The sequence below is a fragment of the Hyla sarda genome, unplaced genomic scaffold (genome assembly GCF_029499605.1).
Source record: "Hyla sarda isolate aHylSar1 unplaced genomic scaffold, aHylSar1.hap1 scaffold_214, whole genome shotgun sequence".
In the NCBI taxonomy this organism is placed as follows: Eukaryota; Metazoa; Chordata; class Amphibia; order Anura; family Hylidae; genus Hyla; species Hyla sarda.
Genome location: NW_026608806.1, coordinates 109,823 through 136,513, shown reverse-complemented (window position 1 = coordinate 136,513; position 26,691 = coordinate 109,823). Strand labels below are relative to the sequence as shown.

General features: G+C 42.6%; 1 protein-coding gene across 4 annotated transcripts in view; it reads right to left on the bottom strand.

Moving 5' to 3' along the window:
• Window positions 1-26,691, bottom strand: part of DCHS1 (dachsous cadherin-related 1) — a 114,640-nt gene that overhangs the window by 62,258 nt on the left and 25,691 nt on the right. For all 4 annotated transcript variants that reach the window (XM_056552940.1, XM_056552942.1, XM_056552941.1 and 1 more), the window contains exons 5-13: window positions 20,514-20,750; window positions 19,383-20,363; window positions 18,991-19,178; window positions 18,805-18,901; window positions 18,224-18,381; window positions 17,294-18,134; window positions 8,319-8,558; window positions 8,117-8,242; window positions 7,828-8,037 (exon numbers count right to left, since the gene is read on the bottom strand). In XM_056552940.1, the coding sequence (XP_056408915.1) occupies window positions 7,828-8,037; window positions 8,117-8,242; window positions 8,319-8,558; window positions 17,294-18,134; window positions 18,224-18,381; window positions 18,805-18,901; window positions 18,991-19,178; window positions 19,383-20,363; window positions 20,514-20,750 (3,078 nt within the window). The remainder of the gene's footprint in view (window positions 1-7,827; window positions 8,038-8,116; window positions 8,243-8,318; window positions 8,559-17,293; window positions 18,135-18,223; window positions 18,382-18,804; window positions 18,902-18,990; window positions 19,179-19,382; window positions 20,364-20,513; window positions 20,751-26,691) is intronic.

Below are 26,691 nucleotides of genomic sequence, written 5' to 3'. Positions count from 1 at the left end.
TCATGGGGACACTCTATCCTCAGTATAGGTACCATGAGGACACTCTATCCTCAGTATAGGTACATGAGGGACACTCTATCCTCAGTATAGGTACATGGAGACACTCTATCCTCAGTATAGGTACATGGGGACACTCTATCCTCAGTATAGGTACATGGGGACACTCTATCCTCAGTATAGGTACATGGGGACACTCTATCCTCAGTATAGGTACATGAGGGACACTCTTTCCTCAGTATAGGTACATGGGGACACTCTATCCTCAGTATAGGTACATGGAGACACTCTATCCTCAGTATAGGTACATGGGGACACTCTATCCTCAGTATAGGTACATGGGGACACTCTATCCCTCAGTATAGGTACATGAGGACACTCTATCCTCAGTATAGGTACATGAGGACACTCTATCCTCAGTATAGGTACATGGAGACACTCTATCCTCAGTATAGGTACATGGGGACACTCTATCCTCAGTATAGGTACATGGGGACACTCTATCCTCAGTATAGGTACATGGGGACACTCTATCCTCAGTATAGGTACATGGGGACACTCTATCCTCAGTATAGGTACATGGGGACACTCTATCCTCAGTATAGGTACATGGGGACACTATCCTCATTATAGGTACATGGGGACACTCTATCCTCAGTATAGGTACATGGGGATACTCTATCCTCAGTATATGTACATGGAGACACTCTATCCTCAGTATAGGTACATGAGGGACACTCTATCCTCAGTATAGGTACATGGAGACACTCTATCCTCAGTATAGGTACATTGGGACACTCTATCCTCAGTATAGGTACATGGGGACACTCTATCCTCAGTATAGGTACATGGGGACACTCTATCCTCAGTATAGGTACATGAGGACACTCTATCCTCCAGTATAGGTACATGAGGACACTCTATCCTCAGTATAGGTACATGGAGACACTCTATCCTCAGTATAGGTACATGGGGACACTCTATCCTCAGTATAGGTACATGGGGGACACTCTATCCTCAGTATAGGTACATGGGGACACTCTATCCTCAGTATAGGTACATGGGGACACTCTATCCTCAGTATAGGTACATGGGGACACTCTATCCTCAGTATAGGTACATGGGGACACTATCCTCATTATAGGTACATGGGGACACTCTATCCTCAGTATAGGTACATGGGGATACTCTATCCTCAGTATATGTACATGGAGACACTCTATCCTCAGTATAGGTACATGAGGACACTCTATCCTCAGTATAGGTACATGGAGGACACTCTATCCTCAGTATAGGTACATTGGGACACTCTATCCTCAGTATAGGTACATGGGGACACTCTATCCTCAGTATAGGTACATGGGGGACACTCTATCCTCAGTATAGGTACATGGGGACACTCTATCCTCAATATAGGTACATGAGGACACTCTAGCCTCAGTATAGGTACATGGGGACACTATCCTCATTATAGGTACATGGGGACACTATTTCCTCAGTATAGGTACATGAGGACACTCTATCCTCACTATAGGTACATGAGGACACTCTGTCCTCAGTATAGGTACATGGGGACACTATCCTCATTATAGGTACATGGGGACACTCTATCCTCAGTATAGGTAAATGAGGACACTCTATCCTCAGTATAGGTACATGAGGACACTCTATCCTCAGTATAGGTACAGTAGGACACTCTATCCTCAGTATAGGTACATGAGGACACTATATCCTCAGTATAGGTACATGAGGACACTCTATCCTCAGTATTGGTACATGAGGACACTCTATCCTCAGTATAGGTACATGAGGACACTCTATCCTCAGTATAGGTACATGGGGACACTCTATCCTCAGTATAGGTACATGGGGACACTCTATCCTCAGTATAGGTACATGGGGACACTCTATCCTCAGTATAGGTACAGGAGGACACTCTATCCTCAGTATAGGTACATGGGGACACTCTATCCTCAGTATAGGTACATGAGGACACTCTATCCTCAGTATAGGTACATGAGGACACTCTATCCTCAGTATAGGTACATGGAGACACTCTATCCTCAGTATAGGTACATGGGGACACTCTATCCTCAGTATAGGTACATGGGGACACTCTATCCTCAGTATAGGTACATGGGGACACTCTATCCTCAGTATAGGTACATGAGGACACTCTTTCCTCAGTATAGGTACATGGGGACACTCTATCCTCAGTATAGGTACATGGAGACACTCTATCCTCAGTATAGGTACATGGGGACACTCTATCCTCAGTATAGGTACATGGGGACACTCTATCCTCAGTATAGGTACATGAGGACACTCTATCCTCAGTATAGGTACATGAGGACACTCTATCCTCAGTATAGGTACATGGAGACACTCTATCCTCAGTATAGGTACATGGGGACACTCTATCCTCAGTATAGGTACATGGGGACACTCTATCCTCAGTATAGGTACATGGGGACACTCTATCCTCAGTATAGGTACATGGGGACACTCTATCCTCAGTATAGGTACATGGGGACACTATCCTCATTATAGGTACATGGGGACACTCTATCCTCAGTATAGGTACATGGGGATACTCTATCCTCAGTATATGTACATGGAGACACTCTATCCTCAGTATAGGTACATGAGGACACTCTATCCTCAGTATAGGTACATGGAGACACTCTATCCTCAGTATAGGTACATTGGGACACTCTATCCTCAGTATAGGTACATGGGGACACTCTATCCTCAGTATAGGTACATGGGGACACTCTATCCTCAGTATAGGTACATGGGGACACTCTATCCTCAATATAGGTACATGTGGACACTCTATCCTCAGTATAAGTTCATGAGGACACTATCCTCAGTATAGGTACATGTGGACACTCTATCCTCAGTATAGGTACATGAGGACACTCTATCCTCAATATAGGTACATGTGGACACTCTATCCTCAGTATAAGTTCATGAGGACACTCTATCCTCAGTATAGGTACATGTGGACACTCTATCCTCAGTATAAGTTCATGTGGACGCTCTATCCTCAGTATAGGTACATGTGGACACTCTATCCTCAGTATAAGTTCATGAGGACACTCTATCCTCAGTATAGGTACATGTGGACACTCTATCCTCAGTATAAGTTCATGTGGACACTCTATCCTCAGTATAGGTACATGTGGACACTCTATCCTCAATATAAGTTCATGAGGACACTCTATCCTCAGTATAGGTACATGTGGACACTCTATCCTCAGTATAGGTACGTGTGGACGCTCTATCCTCAGTATAGGTACATGTGGACACTCTATCCTCAGTATAAGTTTATGAGGACACTCTATCCTCAGTATAGGTACATGTGGACACTATCCTCAGTATAGGTACGTGTGGACACTCTATCCTCAGTATAGGTACATGAGGACACTCTATCCTCAGTATAGGTACATGGGGACACTCTATCCTCAGTATAGGTACATGGGGACACTCTATCCTCAGTATAGGTACATGGGGACACTCTATCCTCAGTATAGGTACATGGGGACACTATCCTCATTATAGGTACATGGGGACACTCTATCCTCAGTATAGGTACATGGGGATACTCTATCCTCAGTATAGGTACATGTGGACACTCTATCCTCAGTATAGGTACATGAGGACACTCTATCCTCAGTATAGGTACATGGAGACACTCTATCCTCAGTATAGGTACATTGGGACACTCTATCCTCAGTATAGGTACATGGGGACACTCTATCCTCAGTATAGGTACATGGGGACACTCTATCCTCAGTATAGGTACATGGGGACACTCTATCCTCAATATAGGTACATGAGGACACTCTAGCCTCAGTATAGGTACATGGGGACACTATCCTCATTATAGGTACATGGGGACACTATTTCCTCAGTATAGGTACATGAGGACACTCTATCCTCACTATAGGTACATGAGGACACTCTGTCCTCAGTATAGGTACATGGGGACACTATCCTCATTATAGGTACATGGGGACACTCTATCCTCAGTATAGGTACATGAGGACACTCTATCCTCAGTATAGGTACAGTAGGACACTCTATCCTCAGTATAGGTACATGAGGACACTATATCCTCAGTATAGGTACATGAGGACACTCTATCCTCAGTATTGGTACATGAGGACACTCTATCCTCAGTATAGGTACATGAGGACACTCTATCCTCAGTATAGGTACATGGGGACACTCTATCCTCAGTATAGGTACATGGGGACACTCTATCCTCAGTATAGGTACATGGGGACACTCTATCCTCAGTATAGGTACAGGAGGACACTCTATCCTCAGTATAGGTACATGGGGACACTCTATCCTCAGTATAGGTACATGAGGACACTCTATCCTCAGTATAGGTACATGAGGACACTCTATCCTCAGTATAGGTACATGGAGACACTCTATCCTCAGTATAGGTACATGGGGACACTCTATCCTCAGTATAGGTACATGGGGACACTCTATCCTCAGTATAGGTACATGGGGACACTCTATCCTCAGTATAGGTACATGAGGACACTCTTTCCTCAGTATAGGTACATGGGGACACTCTATCCTCAGTATAGGTACATGGAGACACTCTATCCTCAGTATAGGTACATGGGGACACTCTATCCTCAGTATAGGTACATGGGGACACTCTATCCTCAGTATAGGTACATGAGGGACACTCTATCCTCAGTATAGGTACATGAGGACACTCTATCCTCAGTATAGGTACATGGAGACACTCTATCCTCAGTATAGGTACATGGGGACACTCTATCCTCAGTATAGGTACATGGGGACACTCTATCCTCAGTATAGGTACATGGGGACACTCTATCCTCAGTATAGGTACATGGGGACACTCTATCCTCAGTATAGGTACATGGGGACACTCTATCCTCAGTATAGGTACATGGGGACACTATCCTCATTATAGGTACATGGGGACACTCTATCCTCAGTATAGGTACATGGGGATACTCTATCCTCAGTATATGTACATGGAGACACTCTATCCTCAGTATAGGTACATGAGGACACTCTATCCTCAGTATAGGTACATGGAGACACTCTATCCTCAGTATAGGTACATTGGGGACACTCTATCCTCAGTATAGGTACATGGGGACACTCTATCCTCAGTATAGGTACATGGGGACACTCTATCCTCAGTATAGGTACATGGGGACACTCTATCCTCAATATAGGTACATGTGGACACTCTATCCTCAGTATAAGTTCATGAGGACACTATCCTCAGTATAGGTACATGTGGACACTCTATCCTCAGTATAGGTACATGAGGACACTCTATCCTCAATATAGGTACATGTGGACACTCTATCCTCAGTATAGGTACATGGAGACACTCTATCCTCAGTATAGGTACATGGGGACACTCTATCCTCAGTATAGGTACATGGGGACACTCTATCCTCAGTATAGGTACATGGGGACACTCTATCCTCAGTATAGGTACATGGGGACACTCTATCCTCAGTATAGGTACATGGGGACACTCTATCCTCAGTATAGGTACATGGGGACACTATCCTCATTATAGGTACATGGGGACACTCTATCCTCAGTATAGGTACATGGGGATACTCTATCCTCAGTATATGTACATGGAGACACTCTATCCTCAGTATAGGTACATGAGGACACTCTATCCTCAGTATAGGTACATGGAGACACTCTATCCTCAGTATAGGTACATTGGGACACTCTATCCTCAGTATAGGTACATGGGGACACTCTATCCTCAGTATAGGTACATGGGGACACTCTATCCTCAGTATAGGTACATGGGGACACTCTATCCTCAATATAGGTACATGTGGACACTCTATCCTCAGTATAAGTTCATGAGGACACTATCCTCAGTATAGGTACATGTGGACACTCTATCCTCAGTATAGGTACATGAGGACACTCTATCCTCAATATAGGTACATGTGGACACTCTATCCTCAGTATAAGTTCATGAGGACACTCTATCCTCAGTATAGGTACATGTGGACACTCTATCCTCAGTATAAGTTCATGTGGACGCTCTATCCTCAGTATAGGTACATGTGGACACTCTATCCTCAGTATAAGTTCATGAGGACACTCTATCCTCAGTATAGGTACATGTGGACACTCTATCCTCAGTATAAGTTCATGTGGACACTCTATCCTCAGTATAGGTACATGTGGACACTCTATCCTCAATATAAGTTCATGAGGACACTCTATCCTCAGTATAGGTACATGTGGACACTCTATCCTCAGTATAGGTACGTGTGGACGCTCTATCCTCAGTATAGGTACATGTGGACACTCTATCCTCAGTATAAGTTTATGAGGACACTCTATCCTCAGTATAGGTACATGTGGACACTATCCTCAGTATAGGTACGTGTGGACACTCTATCCTCAGTATAGGTACATGAGGACACTCTATCCTCAGTATAGGTACATGGGGACACTCTATCCTCAGTATAGGTACATGGGGACACTCTATCCTCAGTATAGGTACATGGGGACACTCTATCCTCAGTATAGGTACATGGGGACACTATCCTCATTATAGGTACATGGGGACACTCTATCCTCAGTATAGGTACATGGGGACACTCTATCCTCAGTATATGTACATGGAGACACTCTATCCTCAGTATAGGTACCTGAGGACACTCTATCCTCAGTATAGGTACATGGAGACACTCTATCCTCAGTATAGGTACATGGGGACACTCTATCCTCAGTATAGGTACATGGGGACACTCTATCCTCAGTATAGGTACATGGGGACACTCTATCCTCAGTATAGGTACATGGGGACACTCTATCCTCAATATAGGTACATGTGGACACTCTATCCTCAGTATAAGTTCATGAGGACACTATCCTCAGTATAGGTACATGTGGACACTCTATCCTCAGTATAGGTACATGAGGACACTCTATCCTCAATATAGGTACATGTGGACACTCTATCCTCAGTATAAGTTCATGAGGACACTCTATCCTCAGTATAGGTACATGTGGACACTCTATCCTCAGTATAAGTTCATGAGGACACTCTATCCTCAGTATAGGTACATGTGGACACTCTATCCTCAGTATAAGTTCATGTGGACGCTCTATCCTCAGTATAGGTACATGTGGACACTCTATCCTCAGTATAAGTTCATGAGGACACTCTATCCTCAGTATAGGTACATGTGGACACTCTATCCTCAGTATAAGTTCATGAGGACACTCTATCCTCAGTATAGGTACATGTGGACACTCTATCCTCAGTATAAGTTCATGAGGACACTCTATCCTCAGTATAGGTACATGTGGACACTATCCTCAGTATAGGTACGTGTGGACACTCTATCCTCAGTATAGGTACATGAGGAGACTCTATCCTCAATATAGGTACATGTGGACACTCTATCCTCAGTATAGGTACATGTGGACACTCTATCCTCAGTATAGGTACATGTGGACACTCTATCCTCAGTATAGGTACATGGGGACACTCTATCCTCAGTATAAGTTCATGAGGACACTCTATCCTCAGTATAGGTACATGTGGACACTATCCTCAGTATAGGTACGTGTGGACACTCTATCCTCAGTATAGGTACATGAGGACACTCTATCCTCAATATAGGTACATGTGGACACTCTATCCTCAGTATAGGTACATGTGGACACTCTATCCTCAGTATAGGTACGTGTGGACACTCTATCCTCGGTAGAAGTAACATAGGGACACAAATACTATATCGCCAGTAAGAGAGACAAGGGGACACTCACCTATCAGACGATACTTTAGCTGCCCATTGCTTCCTGTGTCCAGGTCCCAGGCTCGGAGGACACATAGTGTTATTGGTTCCTGATTCTCAGGAACTTCAAGGAAAATGCTGTTGCTTTCAAATACAGGAGCGTTGTCATTCTCATCCCCCACAGTGATATGAATCCGGACTTCAGACACCTTGGGTGGGGACCCTCCATCCCGAGCATATGCTACAACAAATGATGGGGAAAGTAGTCAGTACACAGTAGACAGGCTGTGGTCATGGAGAAGGTGTCACTCTAGATATACCTGTCAGCTTGTAGACATCTTTTTTCTCTCGGTCTAGTGGCTTTTTGGTGGTAAGGATTCCACTCTGAGGATGAAGTGAGAATTCTTCGCTGGTACCTCCACCATACGTCACTTGTCCTCCAGGGCCTAATATTGAAGTATATGTGTTTGTCAGGATGAGCCTCAGTAACCACCATTTCCGCTCATACCTTCTTCTACTCACCGAGATCTCTGTCCATAGCCTGCAGTCGGAGGACAGTGGTGCCTGCCGCCTGGTTCTCCTTCACGTGGCCTTCATACTGTGCTTTCTCAAATGTGGGAACATCATCATTCACATCGAGAACCGAGACGGAAAGTGTCTGTGTGCTGGAAAGGCGTGGAGATCCGTAATCCATGGCTACCAGAGTTAGGTTGTACCCGGCCGTCTCTTCACGGTCCAATCCTCTGACCACAGAGAGCGCTCCTGTATATAGCAGACGATGTCACCAACAGTGTCAGACACTTACTAACGCTAAAACCTTCACTTTAGTTTTTTTTATTCATATTTTATTTCACCTTTATCACATATTGCTCTGCATATTTATCAGGAGTTTTGTTGGATTTTACAGGAGTCTGCATTGTGACAGGGTTATTCAGGAATAGAAGAACACAGCTCATTTCTTTCAAAAACATCTCCACGTTTGTCTCCAGGTTGTGTGTGGTTTTATAACTTGGCTCTATTCACTTTAATGGAACTGAGCTGCAGAACCGCACCCAACCTGGAGACAGACGGGAAAGAAAGTAACTCTGTTTTATATATTCCTGGATTACCCCTTTAACCGAGAAACCTGAACAAGTGATGTGGCTTCTGCAATCTTTTCACTCTTCTAGTCTTTATCCACCTTTAGATAAAAACATGCCATACTGGCTGCATGGTCTTTTTTTGAGCCAAAAATGCTTGGACCAAAATTTAAGGAATTTGAAACATGGTACCACATGGCATTTTTTTATTTTACTTTTTTTTTTTTTTTTTTTTACTCTTTAGTGGTGTTTTTAGCTTTGTAGCTGTTTTTCTAAATCGCAGTAGCTCTGGGTATGTTTTTTTTTCTCAGGTGTGGTGTTTATGGGGCCTGACTTGCAGGAGACAGGCCCCATAGACTTATAATGCAGCCCGTCTCCTGCATGGGAACGGTGATTGTTGCGTGTGTCCCTGGTGTGAACAAGGTCTAATCCAACTTTAGACTCCAGAGTTCGGCAAAATGAGAAGAACCGACTAACTAATGTCATCTTTGGGGAAAAATGTCTCAAAGTGGTGCAAAACTTTGCGCTTTGGCACAGAGGGAAAACCCACCAAATAGACTAAGGGAAGAGTAACAGGTTGATAAATCTAGTGGAATTTGGGCTCAAAAAACCAAATGTCCCATTTCGAAATACCCAACAAATAGACAAAAACTCAACAATGCCAGCATTACTACAACCAGCCGCATCACCGACAACACCAAAACTACTACCAGTCCTATCATAAGGAATACCAACATTACTACAACCAGCCACATCACAAACAATACCTACACTGCTACCAGTCCTATCATAAGGAATACACCAACATTACTACAACCAATCACATCACCGACAACACCAACACTATTACCAGTCCTATCATAATGAATACCAACATTACTACAACCAACCACATCACCGACACCAACACTACTACCAGTCCCATCATAAGGAATACCAACATTACTACAACCAACCACATCACCGGCACCAACACTACTACCAGTCCCATCATAAGGAATACCAACATTACTACAACCAACCACATCACAAACAATACCAACACTGCTACCAGTCCTATCATAAGGAATACACCAACATTACTACAACCAACCACATCACCGACAACACCAACACTATTACCAGTCCTATCATAATGAATACCAACATTACTACAACCAACCACATCACTGACACCAACACTACTACCAGTCCCATCATAAGGAATACCAACATTACTACAACCAACCACATCACCGGCACCAACACTACTACCAGTCCCATCATAAGGAATACCAACATTACTACAACCAGCCACATCACCAACACCAACACTACTACCAGTCCTATCATAAGGAATACCAACATTACTACAACCAACCACATCACCAACACCAACACTACTACCAGTCCTATCATAAGGAATACCAGCATTACTACAACCAGCCACATCACCGACACCAACACTACTACCAGTCCTAATATAAGGAATGCACCAACATTACTACAACCAACCACATCACCGACAACACAAACACTACTACCAGTCCTATCATAAGGAATACCAGCATTACTACAACCAGCCACATCACCGACAACACTAACACTACTACCAGTCCTATCATAAGGAATACCAACATTACTACAACCAACCACATCACCGACACCAACACTACTACCAGTCCTATCATAAGGAATACCAACATAACTACAACAAACCACATCACCGACACCAACACTACTACCAGTCCTATCATAAGGAATACACCAACATTACTACAACCAACCACATCACCGACAATACCAACACTACTACCAGTCCTATCATAAGGAATACACCAACATTACTACAACCAGCCACATCACCGACACCAACACTACTACCAGTCCCATCAAAAGGAATAACAACATTACTACAACCAACTATACCACAGACAATACCAACACTACTACCAGTCCTATCATAAGGAATACCAACATTACTACAACCAGCCACATCACCAACAATACCAACACTACTACCAGTCCCATCATAAGGAATACCAACATTACTACAACCAGCCACATCACAGACAACACCAACACTACTACCAGTCCTATCATAAGGAATACCAACATTGCTACAACCAACCACATCACCGACAACACCAACACTGCTACCAGTCCTATCATAAGGAATACACCAACATTACTACAACCAACCACATCACCGACAACACCAACACTACTACCAGTCCTATCATAAGGAATACCAACATTACTACAACCAGCCACATCACAAACAATACCAACACTATTACCAGTCCCATCATAAGGAATACCAACATTACTACAACCAACCACATCACCGGCACCAACACTACTACCAGTCCCATCATAAGGAATACCAACATTACTACAACCAACCACATCACAAACAATACCAACACTGCTACCAGTCCTATCATAAGGAATACACCAACATTACTACAACCAACCACATCACCGACAACACCAACACTATTACCAGTCCTATCATAATGAATACCAACATTACTACAACCAACCACATCACTGACACCAACACTACTACCAGTCCCATCATAAGGAATACCAACATTACTACAACCAACCACATCACCGGCACCAACACTACTACCAGTCCCATCATAAGGAATACCAACATTACTACAACCAGCCACATCACCAACACCAACACTACTACCAGTCCTATCATAAGGAATACCAACATTACTACAACCAACCACATCACCAACACCAACACTACTACCAGTCCTATCATAAGGAATACCAGCATTACTACAACCAGCCACATCACCGACACCAACACTACTACCAGTCCTAATATAAGGAATGCACCAACATTACTACAACCAACCACATCACCGACAACACAAACACTACTACCAGTCCTATCATAAGGAATACCAGCATTACTACAACCAGCCACATCACCGACAACACTAACACTACTACCAGTCCTATCATAAGGAATACCAACATTACTACAACCAACCACATCACCGACACCAACACTACTACCAGTCCTATCATAAGGAATACCAACATAACTACAACAAACCACATCACCGACACCAACACTACTACCAGTCCTATCATAAGGAATACACCAACATTACTACAACCAACCACATCACCGACAATACCAACACTACTACCAGTCCTATCATAAGGAATACACCAACATTACTACAACCAGCCACATCACCGACACCAACACTACTACCAGTCCCATCAAAAGGAATAACAACATTACTACAACCAACTATACCACAGACAATACCAACACTACTACCAGTCCTATCATAAGGAATACCAACATTACTACAACCAGCCACATCACCAACAATACCAACACTACTACCAGTCCCATCATAAGGAATACCAACATTACTACAACCAGCCACATCACAGACAACACCAACACTACTACCAGTCCTATCATAAGGAATACCAACATTGCTACAACCAACCACATCACCGACAACACCAACACTGCTACCAGTCCTATCATAAGGAATACCAACATTACTACAACCAGCCACATCACAAACAATACCAACACTATTACCAGTCCTATCATAAGGAATACACCAACATTACTACAACCAACCACATCACCGGCACCAACACTACTACCAGTCCCATCATAAGGAATACCAACATTACTACAACCAGCCACATCACAGACAACACCAACACTACTACCAGTCCTATCATAAGGAATACACCAACATTACTACAACCAGCCACATCACAGACAACACCAACACTACTACCAGTCCTATCATAAGGAATACCAACATTACTACAACCAACCACATCACAGACAACACTAACACTACTACCAGTCCTATCATAAGGAATACACCAACATTACTACAACCAGCCACATCACAGACAACACTAACACTACTACCAGTCCTATCATAAGGAATACACCAACATTACTACAACCAACCACATCACCGACAACACCAACACTACTACCAGTCCTATCATAAGGAATACCAACATTACTACAACCAACCACATCACAGACAACATTAACACTACTACCAGTCCTATCATAAGGAATACCAACATTACTACAACCAACCACATCACCAACACTACTACCAGTCCTATCATAAGAAATACCAACATTACTACAACAAGCCACATCACCGACACCAACACTACTACCAGTCCTATCATAAGGAATACCAACATTACTACAACCAGCCACATCACCGACAACACCAACACTGCTACCAGTCCTATCATAAGGAATACACCAACATTACTACAACCAACCACATCACCGACAACACCAACACTACTACCAGTCCTATCATAAGGAATACAAACATTACTACAACCAACCACATCACCAACAACATTAACACTACTACCAGTCCTATCATAAGGAATACCAACATTACTACAACCAACCACATCACAGACAACACTAACACTACTACCAGTCCTATCATAAGGAATACCAACTTTACTTCAACCAACCACATCACAGACAACACCAACACTACTACCAGTCCTATCATAAGGAATACACAAACATTACTACAACCAGCCACATCACAGACAACACCAACACTACTACCAGTCCTATCATAAGGAATACCAACATTACTACAACCAACCACATCACAGACAACACCAACACTACTACCAGTCCTATCATAAGGAATACACCAACATTACTACAACAAACCACATCACCAACAACACCAACACTACTACCAGTCCCATCATAAGGAATACCAACATTACTACAACCAGCCACATCACCGACACCAACACTACTACCAGTCCCATCAAAAGGAATAAAAACATTACTACAACCAACTAGACCACAGACAACACCAACACTACCACCAGTCCTACCATAAGGAATATCAGCATTACTACAACCAGCCACATCACCGACAACACCAAAACTACTACCAGTCCCATCAAATGGAATAACAACATTACTACAACCAGCCACATCACAGACAACACCAACACTACTACCAGTCCTATCATAAGGAATACACCAACATTACTACAACAAACCACATCACCAACAACACCAACACTACTACCAGTCCCATCATAAGGAATACCAACATTACTACAACCAGCCACATCACCGACACCAACACTACTACCAGTCCCATCAAAAGGAATAAAAACATTACTACAACCAACTAGACCACAGACAACACCAACACTACCACCAGTCCTACCATAAGGAATATCAGCATTACTACAACCAGCCACATCACCGACAACACCAAAACTACTACCAGTCCCATCAAATGGAATAACAACATTACTACAACCAGCCATATCACACACAACACCAACACTACTACCAGTCCTAGCATAAGGAATACCAACATTACTACAACCAACCACATCACAGACAAGACCAACACTACTACCAGTCCTATCATGAGGAATACACCAACATTACTACAACCAGCCACATCACCGACACCAACACTACTACCAGTCCTATCATAAGGAATACACCAACATTACTACAACCAGCCACATCACCGACACCAACACTACTACCAGTCCCATCAAAAGGAATAAAAACATTACTACAACCAACTAGACCACAGACAACACCAACTTTACCACCAGTCCTACCATAAGAAATATCAGCATTACTACAACCAGCCACATCACCGACAACACCAAAACTACTACCAGTCCCATCGAATGGAATAACAACATTACTACAACCAGCCAAATCACAGACAACACCAACACTACTACCAGTCCTATCATAAGGAATACACCAACATTACTACAACCAACCACATCACAGACAAGACCAACACTACTACCAGTCCTATCATGAGGAATACACCAACATTACTACAACCAGCCACATCACCGACACCAACACTACTACCAGTCCTATCATAAGGAATACACCAACATTACTACAACCAGCCACATCACCGACACCAACACTACTACCAGTCCCATCAAAAGGAATAAAAACATTACTACAACCAACTAGACTACAGACAACACCAACACTACCACCAGTCCTACCATAAGGAATATCAGCATTACTACAACCAGCCACATCACCGACAACACCAAAACTACTACCAGTCCCATCAAATGGAATAACAACATTACTACAACCAGCCATATCACAGACAACACCAACACTACTACCAGTCCTAGCATAAGGAATACCAACATTACTACAACCAACCACATCACAGACAAGACCAACACTACTACCAGTCCTATCATGAGGAATACACCAACATTACTACAACCAGCCACATCACCGACACCAACACTACTACCAGTCCTATCATAAGGAATACACCAACATTACTACAACCAGCCACATCACCGACACCAACACTACTACCAGTCCCATCAAAAGGAATAAAAACATTACTACAACCAACTAGCCCACAGACAACACCAACACTACCACCAGTCCTACCATAAGGAATATCAGCATTACTACAACCAGCCACATCACCGACAACACCAAAACTACTACCAGTCCCATCAAAAGGAATAACAACATTACTACAACCAGCCACATCACAGACAACACCAACACTACTACCAGTCCTATCATAAGGAATACACCAACATTACTACAACCAGCCACATCACAGACAACACCAACACTACTACCAGTCCTATCATAAGGAATACCAACATTACTACAACCAGCCACATCACAGACAACACCAACACTACTACCAGTCCTATCATAAGGAATACACCAACATGACTACAACTAACCACATCACCGACAACACCAACACTACTACCAGTCCTATCATAAGGAATACCAACATTACTACAACCAGCCACATCACCGACACCAACACTACTACCAGTCCCATCATAAGGAATACCAACATTACTACAACCAGCCACATCACCGACACCAACACTACTACCAGTCCCATCATAAGGAATACACCAACATTACTACAACCAGCCACATCACCGACAACACCAACACTACTACCAGTCCTATCATAAGGAATACAAACATTACTACAACCAACCACATCACCGACACCAACACTACTACCAGTCCCATCATAAGGAATACCAACATTACTACAACCAGCCACATCACCAACACCAACACTACTACCAGTCCCATCAAAAGGAAAAAAAACATTACTACAACCAACTAGACCACAGACAACACCAACACTACCACCAGTCCTACCATAAGAAATATCAGCATTACTACAACCAGCCACATCACCGACAACACCAAAACTACTACCAGTCCCATCGAATGGAATAACAACATTACTACAACCAGCCATATCACAGACAACACCAACACTACTACCAGTCCTATCATAAGGAATACACCAACATTACTACAACCAACCACATCACAGACAAGACCAACACTACTACCAGTCCTATCATGAGGAATACACCAACATTACTACAACCAGCCACATCACCGACACCAACACTACTACCAGTCCTATCATAAGGAATACACCAACATTACTACAACCAGCCACATCACCGACACCAACACTACTACCAGTCCCATCAAAAGGAATAAAAACATTACTACAACCAACTAGACCACAGACAACACCAACACTACCACCAGTCCTACCATAAGGAATATCAGCATTACTACAACCAGCCACATCACCGACAACACCAAAACTACTACCAGTCCCATCAAAAGGAATAACAACATTACTACAATCAGCCACATCACAGACAACACCAACACTACTACCAGTCCTATCATAAGGAATACCAGCATTACTACAACCAGCCACATCACCGACAACACCAACACTGCTACCAGTCCTATCATAAGGAATACAAACATTACTACAACCAACCACATCACCGACAACACCAACACTACTACCAGTCCTATCATAAGGAATACACCAACATTACTACAACAAACCACATCACAGACAACACCAACACTACTACCAGTCCTATCATAAGGAATACACCAACATTACTACAACAAACCACATCACAGACAAGACCAACACTACTACCAGTCCTATCATAAGGAATACCAACATTACTACAACCAACCACATCACAGACAACACTAACACAACTACCAGTCCTATCATAAGGAATACACCAACATTACTACAACCAACCACATCACAGACAAGACCAACACTACTACCAGTCCTATCATAAGGAATACACCAACATTACTACAACCAGCCACATCACCAACGACACCAACACTACTATCAGTCCTATCATAAGGAATACACCAACATGACTACAACCAACCACATAACAGACAACACAAACAATACTACCAGTCCCATCATAAGGAATACACCAACATTACAGATCCCCAGAAGGCCATCCTAATGCATAAAGACAATGAAGTATATAACAGCCTCTTACCTGTGCTTGGGTGTATTTGGAACCTGCCCTCCTCATTGCCTGCAACTAGCTGATAACCAATCCGTCCATTCTCTCCCAGGTCCGGGTCTTGTGCTACCAAAAAAAGAGCTGTAGATCCTACAGGAAGGTCCTCTGACAACCATACAACAGACGGTGTGATGAACTGAGGGGTATTATCATTGCGATCACTAAGAAAAATTCTTGCAGTAACAGAAGTGGAGCGACGTTGACTTGCATTCAGTGCACAATCTCTGGCCTCCACCATCAGCAAGTAAGACGACACTTTTTCCCGATCCAGTGCGTGCGCTATGCTCATCACACCTGTCTCTGCATCCAGGCGAAAAATACTTTCCGCAGACTCTGGCTCCTGACGCAGTAAGGAATATCGAAGCTGACTGTTGGGACCCGGTCCATCTCGGTCCAGAGCTTCGAAAGTGAAGACAGATGAACCGACTTGAGCATCCTCTGCTACCACCAATGTCAGGGGATCCTCAGGGAACACAGGGGAATGATCGTTTTTGTCCTGGACTTCAATGTCTACTTGAACTATTCGAGGTGGTAAGTATACACCTGTCACTTCTCTTGCTTCCTCAACATTCACTCTCAGGCTATACCGAGGCTGAGACTCAAAGTCCAGTTCTTTTACCAGGAAGATATTACCTGTCCGCCCATCCACCATAAAGGTCCCATTTGGGTCGTCCATTAAGGTGTAGATAGCGGAGCCATGGGGAGTTTTAGGGGAAATGGAACCTAAAAGTGATCCAGGTGGCAATCCTTCTATTGGTGTAAGGACAAGTGCACTAGGATTGGGCTTCGTTGGGTGTCTGGCAGATGGTAAAACCTGTAAAATACAAACATATGTATGATGTACACATACTCCACCTCAGCTTCTGAATGCAAATGGTAAATCACATTGTATCTGGCTAGTACCTGTATACGGAGGGTGGCCTCTGTGCTTTTGGGAGGAGATCCAGTGTCTTGGGCCTGAACAGTCATTGTGTAGAGAGATCGTTCTGCATGGTGAATAGAAGTTGCTGTACGCAGCTCTCCTGTGTGTGGATGCAAGGAGAACCGCTCTGCCCATGGACCTGCCAAGGTGACAATGCTGGTTACTAAATGAAGGATACGCAGGGGTTGGTGGTGCTTTTCCTGTCCGATATACATAGACTTATTCCTCTCACCCAGTTCTGTGCACTACAGTAGGGCAGGAAATCAGCTCATTATGTCATCAGGCATCTGCAGTGTCATTCATTACGTTATCTGTCATCCATGATGTCATCAGTCATTCATTATATCACCAGTCATTAAGGCATGAACCAATATCATTCTCATCATCATACAATTGTTCATGAAGTCATCAATCATTAATTACATCATCATTACATTAGGTCAACATAAATCCATCATGTCCTCATTTATCCATTATTACTTCTGTCCTAGTACCTGAGACTCTTTACCTTTCATTATTGTGGGATTTTTACCAATGGGTTTATACTTTTTGGGGTAGGTACCTGATAGGATATAGGTCACTGTCCCATTCTCGCCTTCATCTGCATCCTTGGCCAAGATGGATGCCACAAATGCACCAGACAGTTTTCCTTCCATTACCTAAAGAGGGAACATTTATAGAGGACACTGAGAGACAGGAACAAGGAAGATGGAGCTGAAGGTGATGTCCTCTCTGTTTTGGCCAGTACCTGGACAGTGGTCTCTCTCCCAGGACTGGGATGCAGGAAGACTGGATGGTTGTCATTCTCATCCAGCACTGACACATGGATGGTGCCGGTCACACTGCGTGGAGGGGCCCCTCCATCCTGGGCTATGACCAGGAGCTGATAGGTGGCTTGGTTCTCCCGGTCCAGACTCCGTCTTACTGATAATTCCCCTACATAAAAACAGGTGTCTTATTACTATAGCATTACAAATGTCTTCTTTTTCATACATGTAAGGTGACCATTTATTTATTTGTATTTTTGTGGAGGGGCTGGTTTGTGTGCGCCCCCTGAAAATTCTGCAATCTTTTTATGGGACTACAAAACCATAAAACATACTACAAATCTGACTAGTGAAGATGAATCACTGGTCCTACCTGTGTGCGGATGAATGGTGAAGTCAGTCTCTTGTGCGGGAAGTCTGTATGTCACCCGTCCATTTTGTCCTGCGTCTCTGTCTGTAGCGCTAACTCTTCCCACAATCTCTCCTGGTGGTCGATTCTCGGAGATGCTCATGAAATACCGCTCCTCACTTAGTCGTGGAGCGTTGTCATTCTCATCAGTGACTCGCACGCGTACGGTACAAGTGGCGGTGCGTCCTCCAGTACCCCCTGATGCCAGCACTGCCAGTACATATACTTCTCGACTTTCCCTATCCAATGCTCCTCGGACGTACAACCATCCAGTCTCTGGCTCCACACTAAATCCCACCGCATCAGCATCTGTTCTCAGCCTGTAACGTAAAGGATTCTCCTTTCCACCAGGAAGTAATGCTTGTACCTGCAAAAGTCTGCTCATGGGGGGGCTTCCTTCCCGGACCTCTACACGATAGTCAGAGGCTCCACAGGCTGGCTCAGACTCCTGCTCAATCACAAGGACTGTGATCTCTAACTCAGAAGAAAGTTGGGGGAAGCCACCATCAAGTGCAAGTACACGGAGATCATAACTCTCCTGGTTCAGGGGTCCGGTGATCTGGATCTGTCCAGAACTATCTATGCTGAAGGGGCCCTGAGGAACAAGCTGATAGTGGATCTGGCCATTGGCTCCCACATCCAGGTCTTGCGCTTTTGCAGTAAATATGATGGAGTCAATAGGGGTGGATGCCTGGATTCTGAGGGTGTGTGAGGATGACATAAACGTTGGTGGATTATCATTAACATCGGTGATTCGCAGAGTGACCCGTGCTCTGGTGTAGGCTGGGGGAGACCCACTTTGGGCCTGGACTTCCAGAAGAAGCTCAGTGTCTTGTTCTCGATCGAGCTGCCGATGTGTAGACAATACTCCAGAATGAGGGTCCAGGGATAAAAGTCCACCGGGATCACCATAGGCCAAAGAGTAGAGGATTACACCAGGGGCACCTAGAAAGATGAAGAGTAGATACACCCATTTGTAATATCACAGTCAGTATACAGCATCACACCTTAGAGAGGAAACTATGACAATTGAACATCCAACTGGTATGTAGTGACAGATGGAGGAGGAGGAGAGTAGAATGGTCCAGAAAGTACCTGGTGGGTTAGTTGCCTTCACACTGCCCACAATGGTCCCTGGTGGCGTGTCTTCAGGTACCACAAAGTCATACTGAGGCTGGAGAAATGTTGGTATATGGGCAGAGCTTGGTAAGATGCTGATGTTCACCCAAGCGTTCACTTCAGCTCTTACTCCACCTCCATCCTGGGCTCCCACCTCAAGATGGAGGACAGAGCCAGCCCGGGCAGACAGAGAGCGTGCTACCAAGAGGGTACCTAAAAGAGAGGGTCAGAGTCATAATACAGACCCTTCAAGATGGTAAAATTACACAATATGTAAGGATCCTATGGACAGTGTACTGCCACCATGATAGAAGCGTAAGGATAATGCACGACTGTTAATGTAAGATTTCAAGGATAATATAGTACCACCACCAGAGGATTTCTAGGATAATATAGTACCACCACCAGAGGATTTCTAGGATGATATAGTACCACCACCATAGGATTTCTAGGATAATATAGTACCACCACCAGAGGATTTCTAGGATAATATAGTACCACCACCATAGGATTTCTAGGATAATATAGTACCACCACCAGAGGATTTCTAGGATAATATAGTACCACCACCATAGGATTTCTAGGATAGTATAGTACCACCACCAGAGGATTTCTAGGATAATATAGTACCACCACCAGAGGATTTCTAGGATAATATAGTACCACCACCAGAGGATTTCTAGGATAATATAGTAACACCACCATAGGATTTCTAGGATAATATGGTACCACCACCATAGGATTTCTAGGATAATATAGTACCACCACCATAGGATTTCTAGGATAATATAGTACCACCACCAGAGGATTTCTAGGATAATATAGTACCACCACTACAGGATTTCTAGGATAATATAGTACCACCACCATAGGATTTCTAGGATAATATAGTACCACCACCAGAGGATTTCTAGGATAATATAGTACCACCACTACAGGATTTCTAGGATAATATAGTACCACCACCATAGGATTTCTAGGATATTATAGTACCACCACCATAGGATTTCTAGGATAATATAGTACCACCACCATAGGATTTCTAGGATAATATAGTACCACCACCAGAGGATTTCTAGGATAATATAGTACCACCACCAGAGGATTTCTAGGATAATATAGTACCACCACCAGAGGATTTCTAGGATAATATAGTACCACCACCAGAGGATTTCTAGGATAATATAGTACCACCACCAGAGGATTTCTAGGATAATATAGTACCACCATCATAGGATTTCTAGGATAATATAGTACCACCACCAGAGGATTTCTAGGATAATATAGTACCACCACCATAGGATTTCTAGGATAATATAGTACCACCACCAGAGGATTTCTAGGATAATATAGTACCACCACCAGAGGATTTCTAGGATAATATAGTACCACCACCATAGGATTTCTAGGATAATATAGTACCACCACCAGAGGATTTCTAGGATAATATAGTACCACCACCATAGGATTTCTAGGATAATATGGTACCACCACCATAGGATTTCTAGGATAATATAGTACCACCACCATAGGATTTCTAGGATAATATAGTACCACCACCATAGGATTTCTAGGATAATATAGTACCACCACCAGAGGATTTCTAGGATAATATAGTACCACCACCATAGGATTTCTAGGATGATATAGTACCACCACCATAGGATTTCTAGGATAATATAGTACCACCACCAGAGGATTTCTAGGATAATATAGTACCATCACCAGAGGATTTCTAGGATAATATAGTTCCACCACCATAGGATTTCTAGGATAATATAGTACCACCACCATAGGATTTCTAGGATGATATAGTACCACCACCATAAGATTTCTAGGATAATATAGTTCCACCACCATAGGATTTCTAGGATAATATAGTTCCACCACCATAGGATTTCTAGGATAATATAGTACCACCACCATAGGATTTCTAGGATAATATAGTACCATCACCATAGGATTTCTAGGATGATATAGTACCACCACCATAGGATTTCTAGGATAGTATAGTACCACCACCATAGGATTTCTAGGATGATATAGTACCACCACCAGAGGATTTCTAGGATAATATAGTACCACCACCAGAGGATTTCTAGGATAATATAGTACCACCACCATGGGATTTCTAGGATGATATAGTACCACCACCAGAGGATTTCTAGGATGATATAGTACCACCACCATAGGATTTCTAGGATAATATAGTACCACCACCAGAGGATTTCTAGGATAATATAGTACCACCACCATGGGATTTCTAGGATGATATAGTACCACCACCAGAGGATTTCTAGGATGATATAGTACCACCACCATAGGATTTCTAGGATAATATAGTACCACCACCAGAGGATTTCTAGGATAATATAGTACCACCACCATAGGATTTCTAGGATAATATAGTACCACCACCATAGGATTTCTAGGATGATATAGTACCACCACCATAGGATTTCTAGGATAATATAGTACCACCACCAGAGGATTTCTAGGATAATATAGTACCACCACCATAGGATTTCTAGGATAATATAGTACCACCACCATAGGATTTCTAGGATGATATAGTACCACCACCAGAGGATTTCTAGGATGATATAGTACCACCACCAGAGGATTTCTAGGATGATATAGTACCATCACCAGAGGATTTCTAGGATAATATAGTTCCACCACCATAGGATTTCTAGGATAATATAGTTCCACCACCATAGGATTTCTAGGATAATATAGTTCCACCACCATAGGATTTCTAGGATAATATAGTACCACCACCATAGGATTTCTAGGATAATATAGTACCACCACTATAGGATTTCTAGGATAATATAGTACCACCACCATAGGATTTCTAGGATAATATAGTACCACCACCATAGGATTTCTAGGATAATATAGTACCACCACCATAGGATTTCTAGGATAATATAGTACCACCACCATAGGATTTCTAGGATAACATAGTACCACCACCATAGGATTTCTAGGATAATATAGTACCACCACCATAGGATTTCTAGGATAACATAGTACCACCACCATAGGATTTCTAGGATAATATAGTACCACCACCATAGGATTTCTAGGATAATATAGTACCACCACCATAGGATTTCTAGGATAATATAGTACCACCACCATAGGATTTCTAGGATAATATAGTACCACCACCATAGAATTTCTAGGATAATATAGTACCACCACCAGAGGATTTCTAGGATAATATAGTACCACCACCAGAGGATTTCTAGGATAATATAGTACCACCACCAGAGGATTTCTAGGATAATATAGTACCACCACCAGAGGATTTCTAGGATAATATAGTACCACCACCATAGGATTTTTAGGATAATATAGTACCACCACCAGAGGATTTCTAGGATAATATAGTACCACCACCATAGGATTTCTAGGATAATATAGTACCACCACCAGAGGATTTCTAGGATGATATAGTACCACCACCATAGGATTTCTAGGATAATATAGTACCACCACCAGAGGATTTCTAGGATATTATAGTACCACTACCATAGGATTTCTAGGATAATATAGTACCACCACCATAGGATTTCTAGGATAATATAGTACCACCACCAGAGGATTTCTAGGATGATATAGTACCACCACCAGAGGATTTCAAGGATAATATAGTACCACCACCAGAGGATTTCTAGGATAATATAGTACCACCACCATAGGATTTCTAGGATGATATAGTACCACCACCAGAGGATTTCTAGGATAATATAGTACCACCACCATAGGATTTCTAGGATATTATAGTACCACCACCATAGAATTTCTAGGATGATATAGTACCACCACCATAGGATTTCTAGGATAATATAGTACCACCACCATAGGATTTCTAGGATAATATAGTACCACCACCATAGGATTTCTAGGATAATATAGTACCACCACCATAGGATTTCTAGGATGATATAGTACCACCACCACTACAGGATTTCTAGGATAATATAGTACCACCACTACAGGATTTCTAGGATGATATAGTACCACCACCATAGGATTTCTAGGATAATATAGTACCACCACCATAGGATTTCTAGGATGATATAGTACCACCACCACTACAGGATTTCTAGGATGATATAGTACCACCACTACAGGATTTCTAGGATGATATAGTACCACCACCATAGGATTTCAAGGATAATATAGTACCACCACCATAGGATTTCTAGGATAGTATAGTACCACCACCATAGGATTTCTAGGATAATATAGTACCACCACCATAGGATTTCTAGGATAATATAGTACCACCACCAGAGGATTTCTAGGATAATATAGTACCACCACCATAGGATTTCTAGGATAGTATAGTACCACCACCATAGGATTTCTAGGATAATATAGTACCAGCACCATAGGATTTCTAGGATAATATAGTACCACCACCATAGGATTTCTAGGATAATATAGTACCACCACCATAGGATTTCTAGGATAGTATAGTACCACCACCATAGGATTTCTAGGATAATATAGTACCACCACCATAGGATTTCTAGGATAATATAGTACCACCACTATAGGATTTCTAGGATAATATAGTACCACCACCAGAGGATTTCTAGGATGATATAGTACCACCACCATAGGATTTCTAGGATAATATAGTACCACCACCATAGGATTTCTAGGATAATATAGTACCACCACCATAGGATTTCTAGGATAATATAGTACCACCACCATAGGATTTCTAGGATGATATAGTACCACCACCATAGGATTTCTAGGATAATATAGTACCACCACCATAGGATTTCTAGGATGATATAGTACCACCACCATAGGATTTCAAGGATAGTATAGTACCACCACCAGAGGATTTCTAGGATAATATAGTACCACCACCAGACGATTTCTAGGATAATATAGTACCACCACCATAGGATTTCTAGGATAATATAGTACCACCACCATAGGATTTCTAGGATAATATAGTACCACCACCATAGGATTTCTAGGATAATATAGTACCACCACCATAGGATTTCTAGGATAATATAGTACCACCACCATAGGATTTCCAGGATAATACAGTACCACCACCATAGGATTTCTAGGATAATATAGTACACCACCATAGGATTTCTGGGATAATATAGTACCACCACCATAGGATTTCTAGGATAATATAGTACCACCACCATAGGATTTCTAGGATGATATAGTACCACCACCAGAGGATTTCTAGGATAATATAGTACCACCACCATAGGATTTCTAGGATAATATAGTACCACCACCATGGGATTTCTAGGATAATATAGTACCACCACCATAGGATTTCTAGGATAATATAGTACCACCACCAGAGGATTTCTAGGATGATATAGTACCACCACCAGAGGATTTCTAGGATAATATAGTACCACCACCATAGGATTTCTAGGATAATATAGTACCACCACCATGGGATTTCTAGGATAATATAGTACCACCACCATAGGATTTCTAGGATAATATAGTACCACCACCATAGGATTTCTAGGATAATATAGTACCACCACCATGGGATTTCTAGGATAATATAGTACCACCACCATAGGATTTCTAGGATAATATAGTACCACCACCATAGGATTTCTAGGATGATATAGTACCACCACCATAGGATTTCTAGGATAATATAGTACCACCACCATAGGATTTCTAGGATAATATAGTACCACCACCATAGGATTTTTAGGATAATATAGTACCACCACCAGAGGATTTCTAGGATGATATAGTACCACCACCATAGGATTTCTAGGATAATATAGTACCACCACCATAGGATTTCTAGGATAATATGGTACCACCACCAGAGGATTTCTAGGATAATATAGTACCACCATCATAGGATTTCTAGGATAATATAGTACCACCACCATAGGATTTCTAGGATAATATAGTACCACCACCATAGGATTTCTAGGATGATATAGTACCACCACCATAGGATTTCTAGGATAATATGGTACCACCACCAGAGGATTTCTAGGATAATATAGTACCACCACCATAGGATTTCTAGGATAATATAGTACCACCACCATAGGATTTCTAGGATAATATAGTACCACCACCATAGGATTTCTAGGATAATATAGTACCACCACCA